The following is a 24,020-nucleotide window of genomic DNA, read 5'->3' on the forward strand; positions in this document are numbered from 1 at the left end:
TTCCTTAACCTATACTCTTCACCCTTCTGCAATAAAGGCTAATGTAATATTTGATTCCCCAATTGTATTTAAATACACGTAGCATTCTAAACAAAACAGTTGAATTGAGCACAAATAGAAATTAAGTACGATTTGATAGCCAACACAGAGATATGGCTACAGGATCTCATAGATTGGGGCCCTGAATATTGATGGGTATGCGACATTTAGGGAGGAGAAGAAGTTAACAAAAGGTGGAGGGAGGCCTCTGTTAATTCAGTTTGTTTTTATTTGTACATGGGATGTGAGCATCGCTGGCTGGGCTAGCATTTATTGTCCATCACTGAGGGCATTTGAGGGCACATCGACAGCCGTTCACGCCCCATTGCCGCTGCAAATGAGCATGGAGAATTTGGTGTTCATCCACATCTCCGTTCGTAGCAGCAGATCCAGAGACTCCCCTCAGCGTGAATAGTCAGAGAATCCCACCGACGTGAATGGCCAGAGAATCCCGCCAGTGTGAATGGCCAGAGATTCGCGCGGGTGTGAATCCCGAACCATATTTTTCAATTTCCTTAACTACTGTGAAATCACGTTTGCCTAATTTATTAGATATTTTTAAAGAAAGTAACAAGTGATGTGAATAAGGGGGAACCTGTAGATGTTTTAACAATACTGTGCCTTTAAAAATGTACTTTAATCATGTTTTTTGCAGGGCTTTTTTCAAGCAGGTTTGGCATTTTTGTTTTGACACCATGTTATCTGTAACCGGTATCTTTTATTGTTGCTGGAGCAGGATAATTGAAACAATGTTTATTTTTAATCTGGCCTAATTCTGTGTCCTGAGGTTTCAATGACCCTTTTGAATTGCTGATGGTGAACAATTGACAGGTCAGGGGATGCCTGAGGGACAGCTTCTTTTGTACAGGAAAGTCCAAGTTTTAGTATTATCTTGGCTGAGAGGTTGTTTGGACTTGAGACAGGATGTATTGTTTCTTGTTTCTCTCCCTGATGTTGGAAATCCCGCTGTCTGTGGATTGCTAACTAGAAGCTGGAGACAAACAATGTCTATGTCTCTCTCTCTCTCGCTTGAGGCATGCTGAGAGTTCCAGGGCTGGGAAGCCTCTGTTGTAATCCAATATATCATAGCAGGTGTTGAAAAGCTACAAAATCCAGTGTTATGTGAGCATACTAATTTTTTTGTGCCAAGTCTGAGAAGGGGTGTATGCTTATAGGATGTTGTTTGACTTGGAACATTATACTTAGCTGGCTGTTATGGTTTATACTGCATCGTGCTTAAAATCCTTCAGGATCTTGTGTGTTTCAATAAGATCACTTCTCCTTCTGAACTGCAGCACATACGTGCTTAACCTGTGTTTACTCATAACACCTGCCCCTCCCAGGTATCAGTCAAATGAGCTTTTTCTGAACTGCTTCCAACACAGTTACATCCTTTCTTAAATAAGGACACCAAAACTGCACACAGTACCCCATAGGTATTCTCCTAAACAAGCTACACAATTGTACCAAAACTTTTTTATGTTCCATTTGTGATGATCCCAGCTGATAATACTGGATGAATCAGACCCTAGAATGAAACCTGGCTTGATAGATCCTGATGTGGGTATGCCGGCGTTGGACTGGCGTAAACACAGTAAAAAGTCTGACAACACCGGGTTTTAGTCCAACCTATTTATTTGATAATATACTCACAAGCTTTCGGGGTTAGCCCCTTCGTCAGGTGAATGGAGAGTTCTGGCCTCAGACAGAGCATATAAAGCACAGACAGTTTAGAGATTACTGATTAGAACGCGAATCCTTACACCTAACCTGCTGTTCAAGACCTGAAGTGGCTGATATTGATAATGATAAGTGCTCCTTCCACTCACATTATCAGCCACTTCAGGTCTTGAACAGCAGGTTAGGTGTAAGGATTCACATTCTAATCAGTAATCTCTAAACTGTCTGTGCTTTACATGCTCTGTCTGAGGCCAGAACTCTCCATTCACCTGACGAAGGGGCTAACCCCGAAAGCTTGTGAGTATATTATCAAATAAATAGGTTGGACTAAAACCCAGTGTTGTCAGACTTTTTACTGTTGATAGATCCTACCTTTTGTTAGAAACCATGGAGGATAGTTACTGAACAAATTCACAGGAGTCTACGAGTGAACCTTTAACACAAAAAATTAAAATATTTATTAAAACACAAAAACCAAGTATACTACGCCAGCCAAAAAAAGGTTGGAAAGATTTCAATACAGATGTTAAGATGAGTCAATTTCCCAGAATGCCTTTACCCAGCAATATCTTTACAGCTACTTAAACCAGTGAAGATTTACCATTAGCTTAATGCAAAGGCTCTTTGCTTGGGACTGGCTCAGGTGCAGATTGTTTTCGTCCAGTGAATTCTTACATATTAATTGGAGTCGACCATTATGGAGTAGGTCATAAATCCACAACCTTCACTTGGAATACTGTGTACAGTTCTGGTCACCCTATTATAGAAAGGATATTATTAAACTAGAAAGAGTGCAGAAAAGATTTACTAGGATGCTACCAGGACTTGATTGTTTGAGTTCTAAGGAGAGGCTGGACAGACTGGGACTTTTTTCTGGGGAGCGTAGGAGTCTTAGGAGTAATCTTAGAGAGGTTTGTAAAATAATGAGGGGCGTAGATCAGCTGGGTAGTCAATATCTTTTCCTAAAGGTAGGGGAGTCTAAAACTAGAGGGCATAGGTTTAAGATGAGAGGGGAGCGATACAAGAAGGTCCAGAGGGGCAATTTTTTTCACACAGAGGGTGTTGATTGTCTGGAATGAACTGCCAGAGGTAGTAGTAGAGGCGGGTACAATTTTATCTTTTAAGAAGTGTTTAGACAGTTCCATGGGTAAGATGGGTATAGAGGGATATGGGCCAAACACGGGCAACCGTGACTAGTTTTGTGGTTAAAAAATAGGGGCGGCATGGACACGTTTTGTGGAAGGGCCTGTTTCCATGCTTTCAATCTCTATGACTCTGTGGCTCTTCAGTGGTTTCAGCTGAATTCTGGCAGCACAAGTACTGAATGTGAGACAAATGTGAGTCTTATCTACTTGTAGCCAGTTGGGATTGTTTCAAGATGCTTCCGTGAGATAGTGTCTGGCGTTTGAATAAGCAAATCAACCAGCGGAGAAGATTTGCAAATGCACGATAGTGGAGGTTTAATAGAGAACAATAGATGGCACACAATGAAGATGACAATATTTCCAGCCCATATGTGTACTGTTCACTGTACCAGTATTCATCTATTTAAGCCTTTTCAATAATTTTATGATGTAAGTAACACCTCCTGACTGTGTTGTTTTCTCAGTTCATCTGCTGCCAAAACCCTCATTTATGCTTTTGTTACATCTGCACTTGACTGTTCCAATGTACTCCTGGCTGGTATCCCACATTCTACCCTCCGTAAACCTGAGATCATCCAAAACTCTGCTGCCCATTTCGTATGCGTACCCCCCGTCACCCCATGCTTGCCGACCCACATTGACTCCTGGTCATATGAAGGAGCAGGAAGGAAGAGGCCATTCAGCTTTGCTCTGCCATTTAATAAGATCCTGGGCTGATCTGACAGTAACCTCAAACCTGCGTCTCGATTACCCCCATAACCTTTCACCTCCTTACCTATCAAGAATCAAACCACCTCTGCTTTAAAACTATTCAAAGACTCTGCTTCCATCATGGAACTCACAAAAAGAGTTCCAAAGACACACAGCTGTCTGAGAGAAAAGAAATTCACCTCAACTTCATTTTAAATGATGGGCCTCTTATTTTCAAACAATGATCCCCTACTTCTAAACCCCCTCACAAGAGGAATCATCCTCTCCACATCCACCTTGCTAAGACCCCGTCATCATGATTTATCCTCATTTTCAAATCCCCCCATGGCCATGTCCCTCCATGTCTGTCCTTCCACTCTCAAGCCCATGTGCTCTGAGGTCATAGAGTCGTAGAATCCCTACAGTGTAGGAGTAGACCATTCAGCCCATCGAGCCTGCACCGACCCCACCCAGGGTCTGTCCCTATAATCCCACCTCTTTACCCTGTGAGTCCCCCTGACACTAAGTGGCAATTTAGCATGGCCAATCCGCCCGCCTATCGTTGGATTGTGGGAGGAAACCTGAGCACCCGGAGGAAACCCATGTAGACATAGGAAGAATATGCAACCTCCACACAGACACTGACCCGAGATCAGAATTGAACCTGGCACCCTGGTGCTGTGAGATAGCCACTGTGCTAAGCACTGTGTCACCCAATCACCTTTGGTCTAATTCTGGTCTCTTGAGAATCCCAATTTCCATCCCTCCACCATTGGCGTGCAGTTGCATCAACCTTCAGATTTGGAATCCCCTTCCTACACATCTCCATTTCTAGCACCCCTTTACCCTTCTTGAAGGCACCCCTTAAAATCTAATTTCAAGCCACCTGATCTAGTATCTCCTTGCTATGATTTATAATGCTTCTGTGAAGTGTTTTTTGGATGCTTTATTACTTTGAAGGTGAATATAAGCTGTTGTTGCTAAGTTAGGCATTCTTTTTCATCTTTTCTCATTCAGCTACGATAGCAGTAATTACATAGGCTTGCTCACAGAGCAGTACTGTCTGTGCAAAATTCATGAGCCATAAACTAGCTAGTGTTATTTTGATTAAGCCATTCCTAATGAAATAATGACAAATCTGAGAACGCGTACCAACCGACTCAAGAGCAGCTTCTTCCCTGCTGCTGTCAGACTTCTGAATGGACCTACCTAAGTTGATCTTTCTCTACACCCTAGCTATGACTGTAACACTACATTTTGCACTCTCTCCTTTCCTTTATGAACTGTATGCTTTGTCTGTATAGCACACAAGAAGCAATACTTTTCACTGTATGCGAATACATGACAATAATAAATCAAATCAAAAATCACCGTACAGTTCTAAATACTGCAGAAATGCACCAAAAAGCATCAGTAATCAACATTCTCTGCTGGGTGCCATGCCTGTAGGGTGGCACGGTTGCACAGTGGGTTAGCACTGCTGCTTCACAGCACCAGGGGCACAGGTTTGATTCCTGGCTTGGGTAACTGTCTGTGCAGGGTCTGCACATTCTCCCCGTATCTGCGTGAGTTTCTTCCGGGTGCTCCAGTTTCCTGGTTAGGTGCATTGGCCATGCTAAATTCTCCCTCAGTGTACCGGAACTAAGGGATTTCACAGTAGCTTCATTGCAGTGTTAATGTAAGTCTACTTGTGACACCCCCGCCAAAAACCACAAAATAAATTTTTCACAATCAGAACTCACTTTCTGTCTATAATCCATCACTGCATGTGTTTTTTTATTCCCCTGTTTACCCCTGTATCCCCTCTAAGCTACAGCTGGTTTGAGTGATTACTATAGATGCAGCTGATGTCAGGGTAAGTTCATGACCTGTGGCATTGCCGGTGTAACTACTTATCTGCATATGGCGTGCATGGGCGATTTGGTTTGAACGAAAATGAGAGGGCACAGATTTAAAGTGATTTGCAAAAGAAGCAAACATGATAGGCGAGAAAGGTTTTCACTCAGCAAGTGGTTGGGGTCTGGAATGCACTGCCTGGAAACGTGGCGGTGACATGTTCCGTTCAGGAGGGCATTGTTTCCATTCGGACAATCACCCAGTGTGTCGGGGCACTGGGCAAAGGCGAGCGGCACTAAACCGTGATACATGTTTGGAAAGCCAGTGCGGTGGCAGTGGACCAAATGGCCATTTTCTGCACCCCATCTTGAGATGGTGGTACCATGGTTAGCACTCCTGCTTCACAGCGCCAGGGACCTGGGTTCAGTTCCAACCTTGGGTGACAGTGTGGAGTTTGCACATTTTCTCCACTTCTGTGTGCGTTTCCTCAGGATGCTCAGGTTAGGCAGATTGGCCATGCTAAATTGCCCCTTAGTGCCCCTAATTCTGGCCTCTTGAGAATCTCAATTTCCATCCCTCCACCATTGGCGTTCAATTGCAAAATATATAGGTTAGGTTAGGGGAATTAGTGGGGTAAACATTTGGAGTTACAGGGATAGGGGCCTGGGCAGCGCAGTGGCACAGTGGTTAGCACTACTGCCTCACAGCACCAGGGACCTGGGTTCAATCCTGGCCTCAGGTCACTGGCTGTGAGGAGTTTGCACATTCTCCCCAGGTCTGCGTGGGTTTCCTCCGGGTGCTCCGGTTTCCTCCACAGTCCAAAGATGTGCAGGTTAGGTTGATTGGCCAGGCTAAATTGAGCCGAGTGTTGGGGGACTAGCAGGGTGAATGCGTGGCGTTACAGGAGTAGGGCCTGGGTGAGATGGTGGTGGGTACAAACGCGATGGGCTGTTTATCCTCCTTCTGTACTGTAGGGATCTTATGCTTTAAAATATTGGAGAGAGGGTTCCGACTTGTTAGGCTGAATGGCCGCCTTCTACTGTGTGGAGATTCAATGGATTCTGCAATGTAACAATTCCGTGGTTCGGAGTTGTGATAGAAAAAGAGTTCGAAGGATGGAATGTGAGCTCTCAAAACTGGAAACTCAGTGCCAGGGAAAGGAGATTCATGTTGTCAGTTGCTTTGAAACGTTGGCCTTCAAAAATGGTTTGATTCAGATTGGAGTTGTGGTCACATATTGTTCTCCTCCCTGAGTTGCCAGCTCCTTTGAAGCTATTTATTACATTTAGTTCAATATTCTGCAATTTCAGCAGCTATGGAGGTCACATATGGCCCTGCGGGGGGAGGTGCTGGGCATTCATGACTTGACAAGTGAGCTTTTGGCAGGCCTCTCTGGCGCTTAATCAATGTCCAGACACATATCCTTTCCAGCAGTGATGGCTGGACAGGAATCAAAAGTAGGAAGCATGGCTGAGATCAGTTTGAGTGTTTGCTGAGTTGATGCACAAGTCAAACTGGGGATGGATTGCTCCGCTCTGCTTTTTGCAAGGCTTGTTTTGCACTTTCTGGAAAGAATTTAATGCCTTCCCAGCAGTGAGTTGTGAGGCAGTGGAGGAGCATTTAACTAGGCCGGGATTTGGGGGGGCCATGTGTGGTGGGGGGTATTAGTGGGCACCCTGTCACTTTCCTGTCTCTGACCTGTAGAAACATAGGAACATAGGATCGTAGGAATTTGGAGCAGTAGGAGGTAAATTTAGCCCTTCGAGCCTCCTCCGTCGTTCAATCAGATCATAGCTGATCTCTCCCTGGTCTCACATCCACCTCTTCCCCATATCCCCCTTCCATTTTTGTTTTGAATAGAAATATGTCTGTCTCGCTCTTGAAACCTATTCAGTCCCTTCCGAGCCCCTCCTGGCGTTCCCACCTCGTTGCTAATTGAGGCCCTTGAGTCGGCGTTGTCGCGGGATACCCGAGAGTCCTGTTTGCTTCTGGGGAGTGGGTTCTGTGGGGAGTGGGTGTTGTGGTAATGGTGTGCCTCATTTAAAGGTTCTCAGTGTCTAACCAAAGGCCTTATGATCAGGAAGTGGAGTCAATGTCCAAAGCCATTCCCTGGCCCTTTGGAACAAAGGAACATTGGAATTCAAAGCAGAAGTAGGCAAATTCAGCCCTTTGAGCCTGCTCTGCCACTCAATCAGATCATGGCTGATCTCTCCCTGGTCTCAGATCCAACTCCCCGCCTATTACCCATAACCCTCTTCCCTTTTTCTTTATTGGAAATATGTCTGTCTCCCTCTGGAAACCAGTCAATGCCTTCTGATCCCCTCCATTTTCCTTGAATCATAGAATAGAATCCCTACAGTGCAGAAGGAGGCCATTCAGCCCATCAAGCCTGCACCAACAACATCCCACCCAGGTCCTATCCCCGTAACCCTATGAATTTACCCTGCTAGCCCCCTGACACTAAGGGTCAATTTGACAAGGCCAGTCAACCAAACCGGCACATCTTTGGAGTTCACTCATCAGTGATTCTCCCCTTTCCTACTGTATGACCCCCTCACCCATCTATGTCCAGGCTCCCTTGACAATTCTCAGCCTCTGATGGGTTCATTGTTAGCTGGTGGTACTGATGGGCAGTGGAGGGTTGTTGGTTTCTGATAGGCTAGCACCTCCGGCAAGGGTTGGGGTTGGTGGGGGGGCGGGGGGGGAGCGGTGTGTGTGGTGGTGGAGGGTGGAGGGGGAAAAATTTCCATCCTCAGGTCCCAAAATCCTAGGGAAGGCCCACCATTGGCTGCTAAAGTGCCAGCGGTCCTACCCCAACGAATGTGGTGACACTGGGCTTCAACTGGTGGGCAAGGCCCCTCTCATTCCTCTTCCTTGTCGCTTTTACAACTGGGCTAGTAATCTCGGGGCCTGAATTAATGATCCAAAGACATAAGTTTCAAATCCCACCATGGCTGCTGTAGAATTTAAATATGGTAAACTAGTTAAATCTGAAAAAAACACTTCAATTAGGAAATTGCTGGATTCTTGTAGAGATCCATCTGATTCACTAATGCCCAATGGAAAATAAAATTAAAGTTTAAAGTTTATTTATTAGTGTCACAAGTAGGTTTACATTAACACTGCAATGAAGTGATTGTGGGAATCCCCCTGTCACCACACTCTGGCGCCTATTCAGATAGTAAAAAGTCTGACAACACCAGGTTTTAGTCCAACCGATTTATTTGATAGTAAACGCACAAGCTTTCGAGGTTTCCCTCTTAGTCAGGTGAAGAGGGAAACCTCGAAAGCTTGTGCGTTTACTATCAAATAAATCGGTTGGACTAAAACCTGGTGTTGTCAGACTTATTACTGTGTTTACCCCAGTCCAACGCCGGCACATCCACATCATGCCTATTCAGATACACTGAGGGAGAATTTAGCATGACCAATGCACCTAACCAGTACATCTTTTGGACTGTGAGAGGAAACTGGAGCACCCAGAGGAAACCCATGCAGACATGGGGAGAATGTGCAGACTCCACACAGAGAGTCACCCGAGGCTGAAATTGAACCCAGGTCCCTGGCACTGTGGGGCAGCAGTGCTAAGCGCTGTGCCACCATGTTGCCCTGAAAGTTTTCTTCATTCGTTAGTGTCACAAGTAGGCTTACGTTAATACTGTAATGAAGTTACTGTGAAAATCTCCGAGTTGCCGCACTCTGGCGCCTGTTCGGGTACACTGAGGGAGAATTTAGCATGGCCAGTGAACCTAACCAGCACACCCAAAGTAAAGGAAAGTTTGTTTATTAATCACAAGTAGACTTACATTAGCAATGAAGTTACTGTGAAATTGCCCTGGTTGCCACATTCCGGTGCCTGTTCGGGTCAATGTATCTAACGTTGTTCAGACTGTGATTGGAAGCCAGAGCACCAGGAGGAAACCCACGTGGATATGGGGAGAACATGCAAACTTCACACAGACAGTGACCCAAGCTGGAAATCGAACTCAGATCCCTGGCACTGTGAGGCAGCAGTGCTAACCACTGTGCCGCCCTATCATTGCTCAGTCTGGCCTACATTGACACTAGACCCATAGCAATGTTGTTGGCCCTTGATTTTCCACTGAACTGACATCGCAAACCCTTTCAAAATTGCTTCGAGAAGATGACACAGCTCATCAACACCCTCACTAGTAGTCTAGCTGGTTAGGACATTTTCTCACTACTGAGGCTCGGATTTGGATCCCCACCTGAGAATAATTCTTTGTCAGGTGTTGGTGAGACCACATCTGGAGCATTGTGTCCAGTTTTGGTCTCCTTATTTGAGGAAGGATGTGGTGGCATTGGAAGCAGTTCAGAGGAGGTTCATAGAATCATAGAACCTCATAGTGCAGAAAGAGGCCCTTCGGCCCATCAAATTTGCACTGAACACAATCCCACTCAGGACCTACCCCCATATCCCGACATATTTTACCTGCTAATCCCTCTAACCTAAGCATCCTAGTACACTAAGGGGCAATTTCAGCATGGCCAATCAACCTAACCTGCACATCTTTGGACTGTGGGAGGAAACCAGAGCACCTGGAGGAAACCCACGCAGACACGAGGAGAATGTGCAAACTCCCCACAGACAGTAACCCGAGCTGGGAATCGAACCCAGCTCCCTGGTGCTGTGAAGCAGCAGTGCCAACCACTGTTATACTCTGCTGCCCAGATTGATTCCGGGGATGAAAGGGTTGACACATGAGGAGACATTAAACAGTTTGGGCTTGTTTTCACTGGAATTTAGAAGGACGAGAGGGGATCTAATTGAGGTATATAAAAGGGATTGATAGAGTAAACATTGCCCCATAAAGGGGAACATTTGGTCAATCTAGAACAAGAGATCATAGATATAGGTTCTGAGGCGGTAGATCTAACAGTGAGATGAGGAGGAACTACTTCTTGCTGAGGATGGTGAATTTGTGGAACTTGCTGCCCCATAGCGCGGTGGAACCTGAATCATTGAACGGTTTCAAGAAGGAGAGAGATATATAACTAATAAAAAACAGGTAAAGTGATATGGGGAACATATGGGAAGGTAGATATTGAGGCCAGGAACAGATCAGTCATGATCTGTTTGAATGGCAGAGCAGAGTCAAAGGGCTGAACCTGCTCTGAATTCCAATGTTCCTACATTCCTTCCTCAGAGAGGGCCAGATTTGATACAAATTTTGATTACATTTTAATTTGAATTGGATTTTTGGATCAAGCAATGAGATGGATTAAGGTTTGCCCTGTTCACTTTGCACACTGGCTTTGTAAATCGCATGCAATTAGGGACGGACAAAATAGCTGCCAGTGGTGTCCAGATCTCACGTATGGATTAAAAAAAACAGAAATCTTAAGCATCAGACAGCTTGCTGCACTGATTTATGTGGTGTTTATTTTCCACACAAACTCCCACTCGATCAGCATACCCCTCTCCTCTGTTCTCATGTTTATTTAGCTTCTCCTTGAATGTATTCATCTTAACTACTCCATATGGTGATGAGGTCGACATTCTAATCTAATTTCTCCTGAATTCCTATTGGGTTTCTTGACGGCTGTTATTTTTCTGGTGCCTAGTATTGGACTGCCCACACAATGGGGGACATTTGTGTTACATCTAATCTACTGAGCCCCTTCATCATTTTAAATACCTCTTGTCAGGCCATCTCTCAGTCCTCCCTTTTCTGGAGAAGATGCTCCCACCTTATTTATGAAGAAACATTCGTCTTTATTTATATGTAATTTGCAAGATTAGATCTTGCCAGCATTTACATCTTTTTGCAACTGAAGTTGAGTGAGCTCCAGTTCCCATGTTGTGTTCTAAATTGAGTGTGACCGTGCTGGTGTAAATAAACATGTATCTCATTGCTGAGGTTAAATCTCACGTTGGTTAACTCTAGGAACAGCTGTATTGAATGGAGTAAGCAATCTGCCATGCAGAAATGATATCAAAGTTCAATCTGCATTGGCTTTCTTTTTATAACTTGGTTATCCCCCTTTTTTTTCCATATATTTCAATGCAAGGGGAAGATTTGTTGATTTCTTAAATACTTTTTCAGTTTGAGTTTGGAATTTGGAACCATGTCTTTGTTATGCTGAGGGCCATTTAATATGCTGGCACGGTGACACCATGGTTAGCACCGTTGCCTTACGGCGCCAGGTACCCGGGTTCAATTTCCGGCTTGGGTCACTGTCTGTGCGGTGTCTGCACATTCTCCCCATGTCTGTGTGGGTTTCCTCTGGGTGCTCCAGTTTCCTCCCGCAGTCCAAAGATGTGCAGGTTAGATGGAATGGCCATGCTAAATTGTGCCTCAGTGTCCCAAGATCTGTAGCTTAGGGGGTTTAGTCATGGAAAATGCACAGGTTCTGAAGATAGGGCAGTTGATGGGTCTGGGTTAGGTGCTCCACCAATGTCTCTACTCTCTCAGGAGACCGAGGAAACTCGGCATGTCTGCTGCAACTCTCACCACCTTACACAGATGCACCATAGAAAGCATCCTTTCTGGGTGTTTCAAAGTTTGGTATGGCTTCTGCTCTGCCCAAGACGGCAAGCAATTATAAAAAGTTGCGAACGTAGTCCAGTTCATCACACAAACCAACCTCTCATCCATTGACTCTGTCTCTACTTTCCATTGCCTTGCAAAAACAGCCAGCATAATCAATGCCCCTCGGACATTCTCTCTTCCACCTTCTTCCATTGGGAAATAGATACAAAACTCTGAGAGGGGTTGTTACCCTTCCTTTGCCAAAGGTTTTGGGTGGCACAAGGTCTTCAGAAACCTTAGGCAAGTGCTGACTTTTCATGCAAGAACCCTGTGACCAAGAAGCCAGAAATTACTGTTGGAGGATAAATTTATTTATTCAATTGTGGAGGATATTGAAAACGGAGTAGCTCTAGCTCCACCTGAAGTCCACTTGGGCATCCTTTCCAGTTGGGTTGTTCATGTTATCTGATCCAGGAAAGCTTTCAAGTTTTCCATGCCCCTGAATCATAAGACCATAAGACATAGGAGCAGAATTAGGCCACTCGGCCCATCGAGTTTTTCGACCGTTCAACCATGGCTGATATTTTTCTCATCCTTATTCTCCTGCCTTTTCCCCACAGCCCCTGATCCCCTTATTAATCAAGAACCTATCCGTCTCTGTCTTAAAGACACTCAATGACCTGACCTCCACAACCTTCTGTGGCAAAGAGTTCCAGATTCACCACTTTCTGGCGAAGAAGTTCCTCCTCATCTCTGTTTTAAAGGATCATCCTTTAGCCTGAGTTATGCCCCAGTGGTGCTGAGGCCAATTGAAGGTTGTCCCCTTGACCCAGTGCAAATTGGGAATCTAGAACTTTCCCTGTTTGTACATCTTCGTGCTACATTGGTCAGAGCGAGGTGAGTGAAACTAACAGGACGGATGTTATCTACTAAGCCACAAGGAGAACTGATGTACGACACAGTGAAGTGAACTAATTAGCCAAGTTGAACAAATTAATAAGTTAAATTATAGTCATAGACAGGGTAGATTCAAAAAGAATGTTCCTAATGGTGGGGGAGTTCAGAACCAGGGGTCATAGTTTGAGAATTTAGAACTGAGGTGAGGAGGAATTTCTTCACCCAGAGAGTGGTGAATATGTGGAATTCACTACCACAGAGAGTAGTTGAGCACTAAACATTGTAGGATTTCAAGAATAAATTAGATATAGCTCTTTGGGCTAAAAGGATCAAGAGATATGGGTGGGAAGGGAGGATCAGGATATTGAATTGAGCAGGATATATACTTGGTTTTATGGGAATAGGGCCTGGGTGGTATTGTTGTTGGCACAGGCTCGATGGGCCAATTGACCTCCTTTTGCAATGTAGGCATTCTATGGGCAGGACGTCCTGGCTGCGTCTCCCCGCCCCCGACCCCCGAGTCCGGAAAATCCCACTCAAAGTCAATGGACCTTTGCATGGTCCGTGTCCCGCCTGTTACAATTCCCCCAGCGGACGGGATGGGAAAATCCTGCCCTATGATTCTAGTGTCAGGCTTCATGTGTTATCTGATTTGGGATTGATATAACAGTGAACCTTTTCTGGCATTGTTTTTATGCTCCCACAGGTATGGTACATTGTAAAGCATACACTGCATTGCACACACACTACATTGTGATGGCAAGTGAGCCTGACTGCGTGACGGGGCTTGGGGACAGTCAAGGCATGGAGTTGTTGAGTGGTACAGATGTACTTTCCTGCCTGCTGGGTCAGGGTGCCACAGGGCATTGTATTAACTGGATTGGAAGGTGGGCAACCCCTCAGTTGCATACACAGTTTGGGTTGAAATGGCAGCTTATAGACCAAGAATAGTAGTGACTTTTCAAAGAAAATTGCACCTTTTGGCACTTAGCTGCCTGGATCAGATTTCTACCCATAATTTAGTTTTAAATGTCATTTTATAATAACTATATTTAACACTGGAAGAGAAAGAAAAAGGGAAAACACCCGTTAATTAATGTAAAATTGTATGGCATTTTATCTCACACACACGCACGCGCACAAACACACTCACGCACGTACACACGCATGCACCCATGCACATACTCACACACACATACACACACACATGCACGCACGCATGCACACACGCATAGGCCTTTCAACTCATCGATGCTTGTGTTTATGTTCCACTTGAGGTTCAATTTGTCTTATCATATATCCATTTATTCCTTTCTCTGTGGGCAGCATGGTAGCTCAGTGGTTAGCACTGCTGCTTCACAGCATCAGGGACCCAGGTTCGATTCCCGATTTGGGTTGCTGTCTGTGTGGAGTCTGCATGTTCTCTCCCCGTGTCTGCATGGGTTTCCTCTGGGTGCTCCCCCCACAGTCCGAAAGACGTGCTGATTAGGTGCATTGGCCATGCTAAATTTTTCCCCGTTGTATCCGAACAGTCGCTGGAGTGTGCCGACTGGAGGATTTTCACAGTAACTTCATTGCATTGTTACTTGCAATTCTATGGTAAGTAGGGCAGTGGGCATAAAATGGGGCCTTGGCTTGCAAAATGGAAATGATTAAATTAGAAGCCTACGAGATACCATAGTGGAAATCGAAATCAGATGAAAAGTAAATCATAGGCCAGAATTTTATCGCCCTCATCACAGGAATCGGAGCGGGCGAGGGATGGACAATGGGAAGATCCATTGACCTCAGGCGGAATTTTATGATTTTGGGATGAGCAAGGACATAAAATCCCACCCATACTGTTGCTGTCTGTGGTTTTAACAAAGGTCATGTCAACAACACCCTGTATTATTAGAATAAAATGGTCCAAGATTCTTTATAGGAGTACTGACAAACACAATTTGACCACGAGATGCATATGGAGATAAAAGGAGTGGGTGGCACGGTAGCACAGTGGTTAGCACTGCTGCTTCACAGCTCCAGGGCCCTGGGTTCGATTCCCAGCTCGGGTCACTGTCTGTGTGGAGTTTGCACATTCTCCTCGTGTCTGCATGGGTTTCCTCTGGGTGCTCCGGTTTCCTCCCACAGTCCAAAGATGTGCGGGTTAGGTTGATTGGTCATGCTAAGAAATTGTCCCTTAGTGTCCTGGGTAGCGGAGATTAGAGGGATTAGTGGGTATCATATGTAGGGATATGAGGGTAGGGCCTGGGTGGGATTGTATTTGGTGCAGACTCGATGGGCCAAAGGGCCTCTTTCTGCACTGTAGGATTCTATGGTTCAGTAATAGAATAGGCGTCTGTATAGTGCATAAGAAACAATACTTTTCATTGTATACCAATACATTGAGTCCAATGGTGCAGAAGAAGACCATTTGGCCCATTGAGTCTACACCGACCACAATCCCATTCTGGCCCTATCCCCATAAGCCCATGCATTTATCTTAGCTAGTCCCTCTGACATTACCGGGCGATTTAGCATGGCCAATCTACCTAACCCGCACATTTTTGGACTGTGGGAGGAAACTAGAGCATCCGGAGGAAACCCACGCAGACATGGGGAGACCGTGCAAACTCCGCAAGACAGTGACCCAAGCCGGGAACTGAACCTGGGAGGCAGCAGTGCCAACAAGTGTGTCACTGCGCCGCTTAAAAGATGGGACAATAGTAAATCAAATCAAAGATTAAAAACGTGGTCAAAGTGGTTGGTTCTTACGCGAGAGGGACTAGCTAGGGGAAATGGGGATAGGGCCTGGGTGGGATGGTCTCCTTCTGCGCTGTAGGGATTCTTTGATACTGTGAGACTTAGAGGAGGAGAGAGAGATATGAAGGGTTTGAGAGGTTTAGAGAATTCCAGAGTTTAAAGCCTTGGCACTGAAGCCATCACAGACAGTAATGGAACCAGGGAAATCGGGGGCCCAAAATTGGAGGAGCAGGAAGATCCCGGAGGAAACTAATGCACCAGTTCTGAATGTCAGGGTAACCTGCATAACTGTTTCTCTTTGTCCGTATCTAGGCAGAACTGACTGAACTCATTGGGTTCAAGCATTACATGGAAATGATGATGGTCCTCACTGTGGCTGAGTCCGTGGCTCCTTCGTCCGATGAAAATGTCAACGTGACGGACACCACGTTTAACAAGGTCCCGGTTCGGGTTTACGAGCCGAGCAGCCAGCGGCCGGGACTGAGGCGAGCTGTGATTTATATGCACGGTGGCGGATGGTGTTTAGGAAGTGCAAGTAAGTTGTAAAAATTACCTTTGGAAGAATGACAGAAAGATTTGCATTTGTGTGCCCATCCACCGTGTCCCAAAGCACTTGCAAGAGCTTTTGAAGCGTATTCAGTCTAATGATGCGGGAACCGTGGTAGCTAATTCGCACGCAACAAACTCCCACAATTAGCCGTGAGATAAAGCGATAATCATCAAACTATTAATCCAGAAACTCAGCTAATGTTCTGGGGACCCAGGCTCGAATCCCGCCACAGCAGACAGTGGAATTTGAATAAAATCTATCAGGAATTAAGAATCTGCGGATGACCATGAAACCATTGTTGATTTTCGGGAAAACCCATCTGGTTCACTGATGCCCTTCAGGGAAGGAAATCTGTCGTTCTTACCCAGTCTGGTCTACATGTGACTCCAGAGCCACAGCAATGTGGATGACTCTTAAATACCCTCTGAAATGACCGATCAAGCCCCACAGTTCAAGGGCAATTAGCGTTGGGCAATAAATGATCCCCTCCCTCCCCCCCCACCTTCACCACTGAACCCCTGATCTCCATCAAACCCGTCTGAGGAAGTGCTGAGAGAAGAACTGAGAGAAAGTATTGGTAGAAGTCCAAGGTGAGTGTGCCACCCTCACAGTAAGCAGCAAATTCCGTGAGTATTATCAGAGGCTCAGAAACCACCTACAATCCCAGTAGAATTTTAATTCCAGGTTTTTTAAATTAAAATTCCACCACCTGCCCTGGTGGGATTCGAATCCGGGTCCCCGGAACATTAGCTGACCTTCTGGATCAATAGCCTGACAGTATCTAATGATTATCACTTTGTTTATCTTACTGCTGATTGTGGGAGTTTGCTGGATGCGCATCCCATGAAAGAATAAATAAAAATCCTGTGGAGTAGAACTTCAATCTTTATTTTAGTTTTTATTTATGAGTCACAAGTAGGCTTGCATTAACACTGCAATGAAGTTACTGTGAAAATACACTAGTCGCCACACTCCGGCACCTGATCGGGTACAGAGGGAGAATTTAGCATGGTCAACGCATCCTAACCAGCATGCCTTTCAGACTGTGGAAGGAAAGCGGAGCACCCAGAGGGAGCCCACGCAGTCATGGGGAGAACTTGCAGGCTCCGCACAGACAGTGACCCAAGTGAGGAATCAAACCTGGGTCCCTGAGGCTAAACATTGTGCCACCATGCTGCCTCTAACCTGTGGCCTTGTGACCCAAATGTGAATATGCTATCCACTGAACTGTGAAACTGTTAAGCGATAACTGTGGGAGAAGATCAAATTCTGCAGGTTGCCCCAGCACCCCCCACCACTTCTCCTCCCCCAGTGCCACAAACCGACCCCCCCGCCCCTCACCCGGCCACTTCCGCCACTCCACCATTGACTGTCTGCTCTCCGTCAAACTCATCTGAGGAACTGATGAGTGACGAAATGAGGGAGAAACATTGGAAGGAGTGGGTGTGCCACTCTCACAGAAAGCAGCAAGCTCTGCGAGCATAGGCAGAGGCTCAGAACCCACCTGCATTCCGAGCTCCACTTGGTCAAAGTAAACAGACGGTGAAGAGATGGCTCAGTCTGAAAGAGGGAAGAAAGATCTTAACATAGAACAGTACAGCACAGTACAGGCCCTTCAGCCCTCGATGCTGTGCCGAGCTATGTCCGAACCCAAGATCAAGTTATCCCACTCCCTATCATTCTGGTGTGCTCCATGTGCCTATCCAATAACGGCTTGAAAGTTCCTCAAGTGTCCGACTCCACTATCACAGCAGGCAGTCCATTCCACACCCCAACCACTCTCTTGAGTAAAGAATCTACCTTGGACATCCCTCCTATATCTCCCATCATGAAACTTATAGTTATGCCCCCTAGTAACAGCTACATCCACCCGAGGAAATAGTTTCTGAACGTCCACTCTATCTATCTCCCTCATCATCTTATAAACTTCTACTAAGTTGCCTCTCACCCTCCTCCGCTCCAAAGAGAAGAGCCCCAGCTCCCTCAAACTTTCCTCATAAGACCTACCCTCCAAACCAGGCAGCATCCTGGTAAATCTCCTCTGCGCTCTCTCCAACTTGGGGACGCTTTCGCGCCCGTTCCTGCACAGGAAGATCCCACATGTACTGGGTGCTGTAAATGACCAGTCAGCCTGTGTTGGTGTTAGGGGGTCAGGATTGCCAACTAACATGTAAAACACTGAGATGGAGTTGCTGGCGTTGGATTGGGGTGGGCACAGTAAGAAGCCTCAGAACAACAAATTAAAATCCAACAGGCTCATTTGGTAGCACGAGCTTTCAGAGCGTTGCCCCTTCATCAGGTGAGTAGACTTTAACCTGGTGTTGTGAGACTACTTACTATGTAAAACACTCGAGGCATTGTTTGTGAAATTCCATCCCTATTTTAATGGAGGCCTTTCTTTTTAATGTTATTTCAAACAGGTTAATTAATGTCTGGGGTATAATGGGCTGAAAGATTTTGCACATTCGCATGGGCTATTACCAAGTTAAGTGTCAGCATTTGATTCCATTAGCTGGGATACATTTTTTCAGGTTGCATTACAGTGAAGTGCGTAATGGATCACATTTTGAAATGAAACGGTTAACGATCACAGCAAGCTGGACATGTGCCCAGTGGTTTTATAATTTGATAATGGGGGGGGGGCGTGTTTTTCACTCAACAATATCTACTTGCTTCTGTAATGGATGTTACTTTACCCTTTCTGTGCTGTGGGGCTCAACACACAGTTTACCTTTGTACCGATTTGGATGGTGTGGAAGAATAATGTCCGTTGGAACATACAAAATATGGGGGTCAGCACCCTATGTGTTGCATAACTGGCAGGGTGAATGTGGCGTTACTTTCGCAGCTGGCAGTGTGAGTGTGGCATTATTGGTGCAGTGGTGGGTAGGTGTGTCTCCACTCGTGGTAAATCCAGGGGGTGAGGCACCCTGTGTAATTGACCAAAGCATTTGCCCCATTGTCACTGCAATTTATTCTTTGCTGCCTCAGTGGTAGATTTTTTTTGGCGTGTCTCTAACATTTCTAAGGAGTCTCACAACCCCAGGTTAAAAAGTCCAACAGCTTTATTTGGAATCACAAGCTTTTGGAGCGCTGCCCCTTCATCAGGTGAGTGGACCTGATGAAGGAGCAGCGCTCCAAAAGCTCGTGGTTCTGAATAAACCTGTTGGACTTTAACTTGGGGGTGTGAGGCTTCTTACCGTGCCCCACCCCAGTCCAACGCCAGCATCTCCCCATCATGTCTAACATTTTCTGTGCAGGTTGTGTGGGACAATTGGAATGTGTATTACTTTTACAAGTCAGCCTCTCATAACACCATCAACATGGCTAAACGTCCCCACACTGCCACACAGAAGGTGAATTGAACACCGAGTTTCGAGGGTCGGGTCGCGATGACTGAGTGCGTTGCTGAAGAGAATTCTGATTTGATTTTTGATTTGATTTGATTTATTATTGTCACATATATAGTAAAAAGTATAGTTTCTTGAGTGCTATACAGACAAAGAATACTGCTCATAGAGAAGACAAGAGAGACTGCAAAATATAGTGTTGCAGTCATAGCTTGGATGCAGAGAAAGATCAACTTAATGCGAGGTAGGTCCATTCAGAAGTCTGATGGCAGCAGGGAAGAAGCTGTTCTTGAGGCGGTTGGTACATGACCTCAGATTTTTGTATCTTTTTCCCGACAAAAGAAGGTGGAAGAGAGAATGTCCGGGGTGCGTGGGGTCCTTGATTATGCTGGCTGCTTTGCCGAGGCATCGGGAAGTGTAGACAGAGTCAATGGATGGGAGGCTGGTTTGCGTGATGGACTGGACTTCATTTACAACCCTTTGTATTTCCTTGCGGTCTTGGGCAGAGCAGGAGCCCATACCAAGCTGTGATACCACCAGAAAGAATGCTTTCTGTGGTGCATCTGTAAAAGTTGGTGAGAGTCGTAGAGGACAAGCCAAATTTCCTTGGTCTTCTGAGAAAATAGAAGCGAGCTTGAGGAAGCACGCTTACTGATGGAGAGAAAGAAAACAAAACTCTAATTTTACTGCATGATGTACAAGCTAAAATGGATGAGTTGGTGTTTAATAAATGTAATGACTTTAATCAGCCAATAGAGGTGGGCCTCTTAGAATATGAACTCCCTGATTTAGGGCTAAATTGAAGGGCCAGTCAGGGAGCCTCTTGCTTTGTACGTAACCAGGTGTGTCAGTTCCTCTGGCACTCTGAGTGTAGGCTCTAAACTGAAAGCACTTTGGTTGCTGTTGTCAGACTTGTAAATAAAGGGATAATGGTGAAGGGAACTTCTGCCTCTGAGGACCTATTACAATAAGGAAACAGCAGAATACTGACGATGCTGGAATCTGAAACAGAAAATGCTGGGAAATCTCAGCCGGTCTCACAGCTCTGACGTAGGATCATCCAGATTCGAAACATTGGCTCCGTTCTCGCTCCACAGACGCTATCAGACCTGCGGAGATTTTCCAGCAATTTTTGTTCTCAATTGTTCACTGTCTGAAATTAAACAAAATGATTTTGGGATCAAGCCGCTGAATAAATTTATTTATTAGTGACATGAGTAGGCTCACATTAACACTGCAATGAAGTTGCTGTGACAAATCCCCTGATTGCCACTGAGGGATGCACCTAACCAGCACGCCTTTCGAATTGTGGAAGGAAACCGGAGCACCCAGAGGAAACCCCCACACAGACATGGGGAGAATGTGCAAACTCTACACAGACAGTGACCCAAGCTGGGAATCGAACCCGGGTCCCTGGCGCTGCGAGACAGCAGTGCTGACCACTGACCACTATGTCATCGTGCCCCTCCCGCCCCTCATTCTAAAGGGTGTTTCACTGCCGAGAGAGTATCAGAGCTCCAGTAATAATCTCAACCTTTCAATACAGATAAGAATCACTTAACCTTCAGACAACATGTGGTCCAAGTGTTCTCCACACAATATGGACTCAGACAGACATTAACAACATTAACCTTTGTCAAATCCCCACTATCCTCATGCTGGAGTCACCATTAACCAGAAACTCATCTAAACACCATGGCTATTGGTACAGATGGCTGGGCACACGGAATTCTCCACCTAAAGCGGCCGTCAGCCAAGACAGCGTGTGGGTGTGCGTGTTATTTAAATCGGTGATAAAGTTTTCAACTGCAGATACAAAGGTAAAAAGGAGATAAAAGATAAGAAGATTAGGGCTGAAGTTTTACCGTGCCGCCCATCACGAGAATCGAAGTGGGCGAGAGGCGGACAGCGGGAAGATCCGTTTACCTTGGGTGGGATTTTATGGTTTCGGGATGAGCGAGGCGGTAAACCCCACCCTAGATTTCAAATCGATCCCTGTGAGGCATTGTTGTGGGCGTGTCACTTGAATTCCTTTTTTCCCCAAACTGAAGGAGTTGAAACTTGAGATTCAGATTAGCAGCTGCTTTGAATAATCAGCACTTTGCCTTTTCGGATCGGTTCAACAGGTTTTTGGGAGAGAGAGAGAGAGAGAGAAGCTTTCCTGTTCCTCACTAAGTCTACGGTTATGGCACTTGTAGATTGCTTGGATTCTTTCACAAAACAATAGTAAATCTTTTAATACCTCCTTCCTCAGACAAGAAGTTGTGAATTTGTTCCTCTGCGTTCTTTCTGGAGATGTGCACACAAAATAGCTACTCTTATTTGGAATTTATCAAGTCCCTGTTAAGTTAATTTTGATAAATCATGTTAGAGTAAAGTTTATTTATTAGTTATAAGTAGGCTTACATTAACACAGCAGTGAAGTTACTGTGAAAATCCCTTAGTTGTCACATTCCGGCGCCTGTTCGGGTACATTGAGGGAGAATTTAGCACGGCCAATACACTTAACCAACACATCTTTTGGACTGTGGTAGGAAACTATAGCACCCGGAGGAAACCCACCCATAAAAAGGGAGAACGTACAGACTGCACACAGACAGTGACCCAAGCTGGGGATCGAACCCGGGTCCCTGGTGCTGTGAGGCAGCAGTGCTAACCGCTGTGCCATTGTGCCATCTCACCATTGTTTAACCAGACAAAGAAGTTAATTATATTCAGGGACTTTGCAGTTCCTTCCTGTCTCCTGTTCCCTTAGAAGTAAAAGGAGGTTTTATATACTTCAGAATTTAGTGGATGAAATAACTCCTTAGAGGCTGGCGTCCCTTCACCAGATTCCTGTTATTTACAAACTCTATTCCATTCTGAGACTGCTTCAGGTACAAAGTCAGAATCCGGAGTGTCAGTAGACCTGACAGTCCCATATTTATACACAGGTGAGGGTACCTGAGGCAGTCATTACCTCAATCAGGGAGCTCATACTCGAAGAGTCCAATCTCATCGGCCTCATTGAAGCCATTACAGCGGACACCCCAGAACAGTTATTGCATCTTTAATGACTCTTTACAGCTAGTTCTAGAGATGAACAGAAACATGCCTGTAAAACAGCTGGTTTTGACATTTATTGCACGTTTGTGCCAGGTCTGCTCGAACACAGCTCACTTGCCTGGGTGGGTTCGGTAGTATCCTAGAAGCTTCACACCATCCAGGACAAAGCAGGCGATGTATCGATCGATACACCCACAGCCTTAACCCAGTCACGCCAGCACTGACACACCATAACTGCATGGGGCAAACAGGAAGGTGGAGTCATGATCGCAGATCAACCATGATAATGTTAAATGGCGGGGAAAGCTTGAAGGACTGAATGGCTGACTGCTTGTAAGTCCGAGCAACTCCTCGGTAGCACCTACACCACAAACAAAGGTAACGAGCTCTTAGAAACACCGTGACCGTTAGTGATAGCGTGGTGGCATTGTGGTTAGCACTGCTGCCTCACAGCGCCAGGGACCCGGGTTCAATTCCACTGTTGAACCAGGCATAGGCTTTAGGTCACTGTGTGTTCGCATGTTCTTCCCATATCTGCGTGGGTTTCGTCCGGGCTCTCCAGTTTCTTCCCACAGTCCAAAGATGTGCGGTTGATTGGACATGCTAAATTGCCACGGAGACTAGCAAGTAAATACATGGCGCTCTGGGAATAGGTCCTGGGTGGGATGGTGGTCGGTGCAGACTCGATGGGCTGAATGGCCTCCTTCTGCACTGGAGGGATTCTATGATTCCACCTCTAAGTTCCCACTTGACTTGGACGTGTTTCGCTGTTCCTTCATGGTCACTGGGTCAAAATCCTAAACTCCCTCCCTGTCAGCATTATGGGGATATCTTCATTAGGACAACTTGTGTCTGTGAAGTCCCATTGCCTGGGAGTCAGATATCCCCAGGAGCGCACGTGCTGGGCTCAGTCAGCCTGAAATCCAGACTGTGACCCTCTCGAGCCCCGCGTCTGCTCTCAGGCTTCAGCCCCATTATTCTCACAGCTGTCCAGCCACAAACTGATCAGCCATCCTCCTGGGCAAATGACAGGTTGAATAATATCTTCTTCATTGAATAAACATAACTTCCATTGAGCCATAGAGTCGTAGAGTTTTACCGCAGAGAAAGGGGACCTTCATGTCTGCGCCAACCATCGAGCATTTATCTATTCTAATTCCATTTTCCAGCACTTGGTCCACAGCCTTGTAATATGGTGTTTCAAGTACGCATCTAAATGCTACTTAAATATTGTGAGGGTTCCCGCCTCTACCTCTCTTTCAGGCAGTGAGTTCCAGATTCCCACCACCCTCTGGGTGCAAAAAATTTTCCTTAAATCCCCCCTAAATCTCCTGCCTCTAATCTTAAATCTATGACCCTTGGTTATTCATCACTCTGCCAAGGGGAAAACTTCCTCCTTGTCTACTCTATCGATGTTTGTCATGATTTTGTGCACCTCCCATTCCCCCTCAGCCTTCTCTGCTCGAAGGGAAACAACCCCAGCCTGTCCAGCCCCTCTTCATAGCTAAAAAGCTGCAGCCCAGGCAACATCTTGGTGAATTTCCTCTCCACC

The 24,020-nt window shown here is 45.8% G+C and overlaps 1 protein-coding gene across 1 annotated transcript in view; it reads left to right on the forward strand.

The window, feature by feature from the left end:
• Positions 1 to 24,020, forward strand: part of aadac (arylacetamide deacetylase) — a 47,111-nt gene that overhangs the window by 14,423 nt on the left and 8,668 nt on the right. The window contains exon 2 of the mRNA XM_080186004.1: positions 15,836 to 16,058. Coding sequence (XP_080042130.1) covers positions 15,836 to 16,058 — 223 coding nt within the window. The remainder of the gene's footprint in view (positions 1 to 15,835; positions 16,059 to 24,020) is intronic.

The sequence above is a fragment of the Carcharhinus amblyrhynchos genome, chromosome 3 (assembly GCF_965287045.1).
Source record: "Carcharhinus amblyrhynchos chromosome 3, sCarAmb.v2.hapA, whole genome shotgun sequence".
Lineage (NCBI taxonomy): Eukaryota > Metazoa > Chordata > Chondrichthyes > Carcharhiniformes > Carcharhinidae > Carcharhinus > Carcharhinus amblyrhynchos.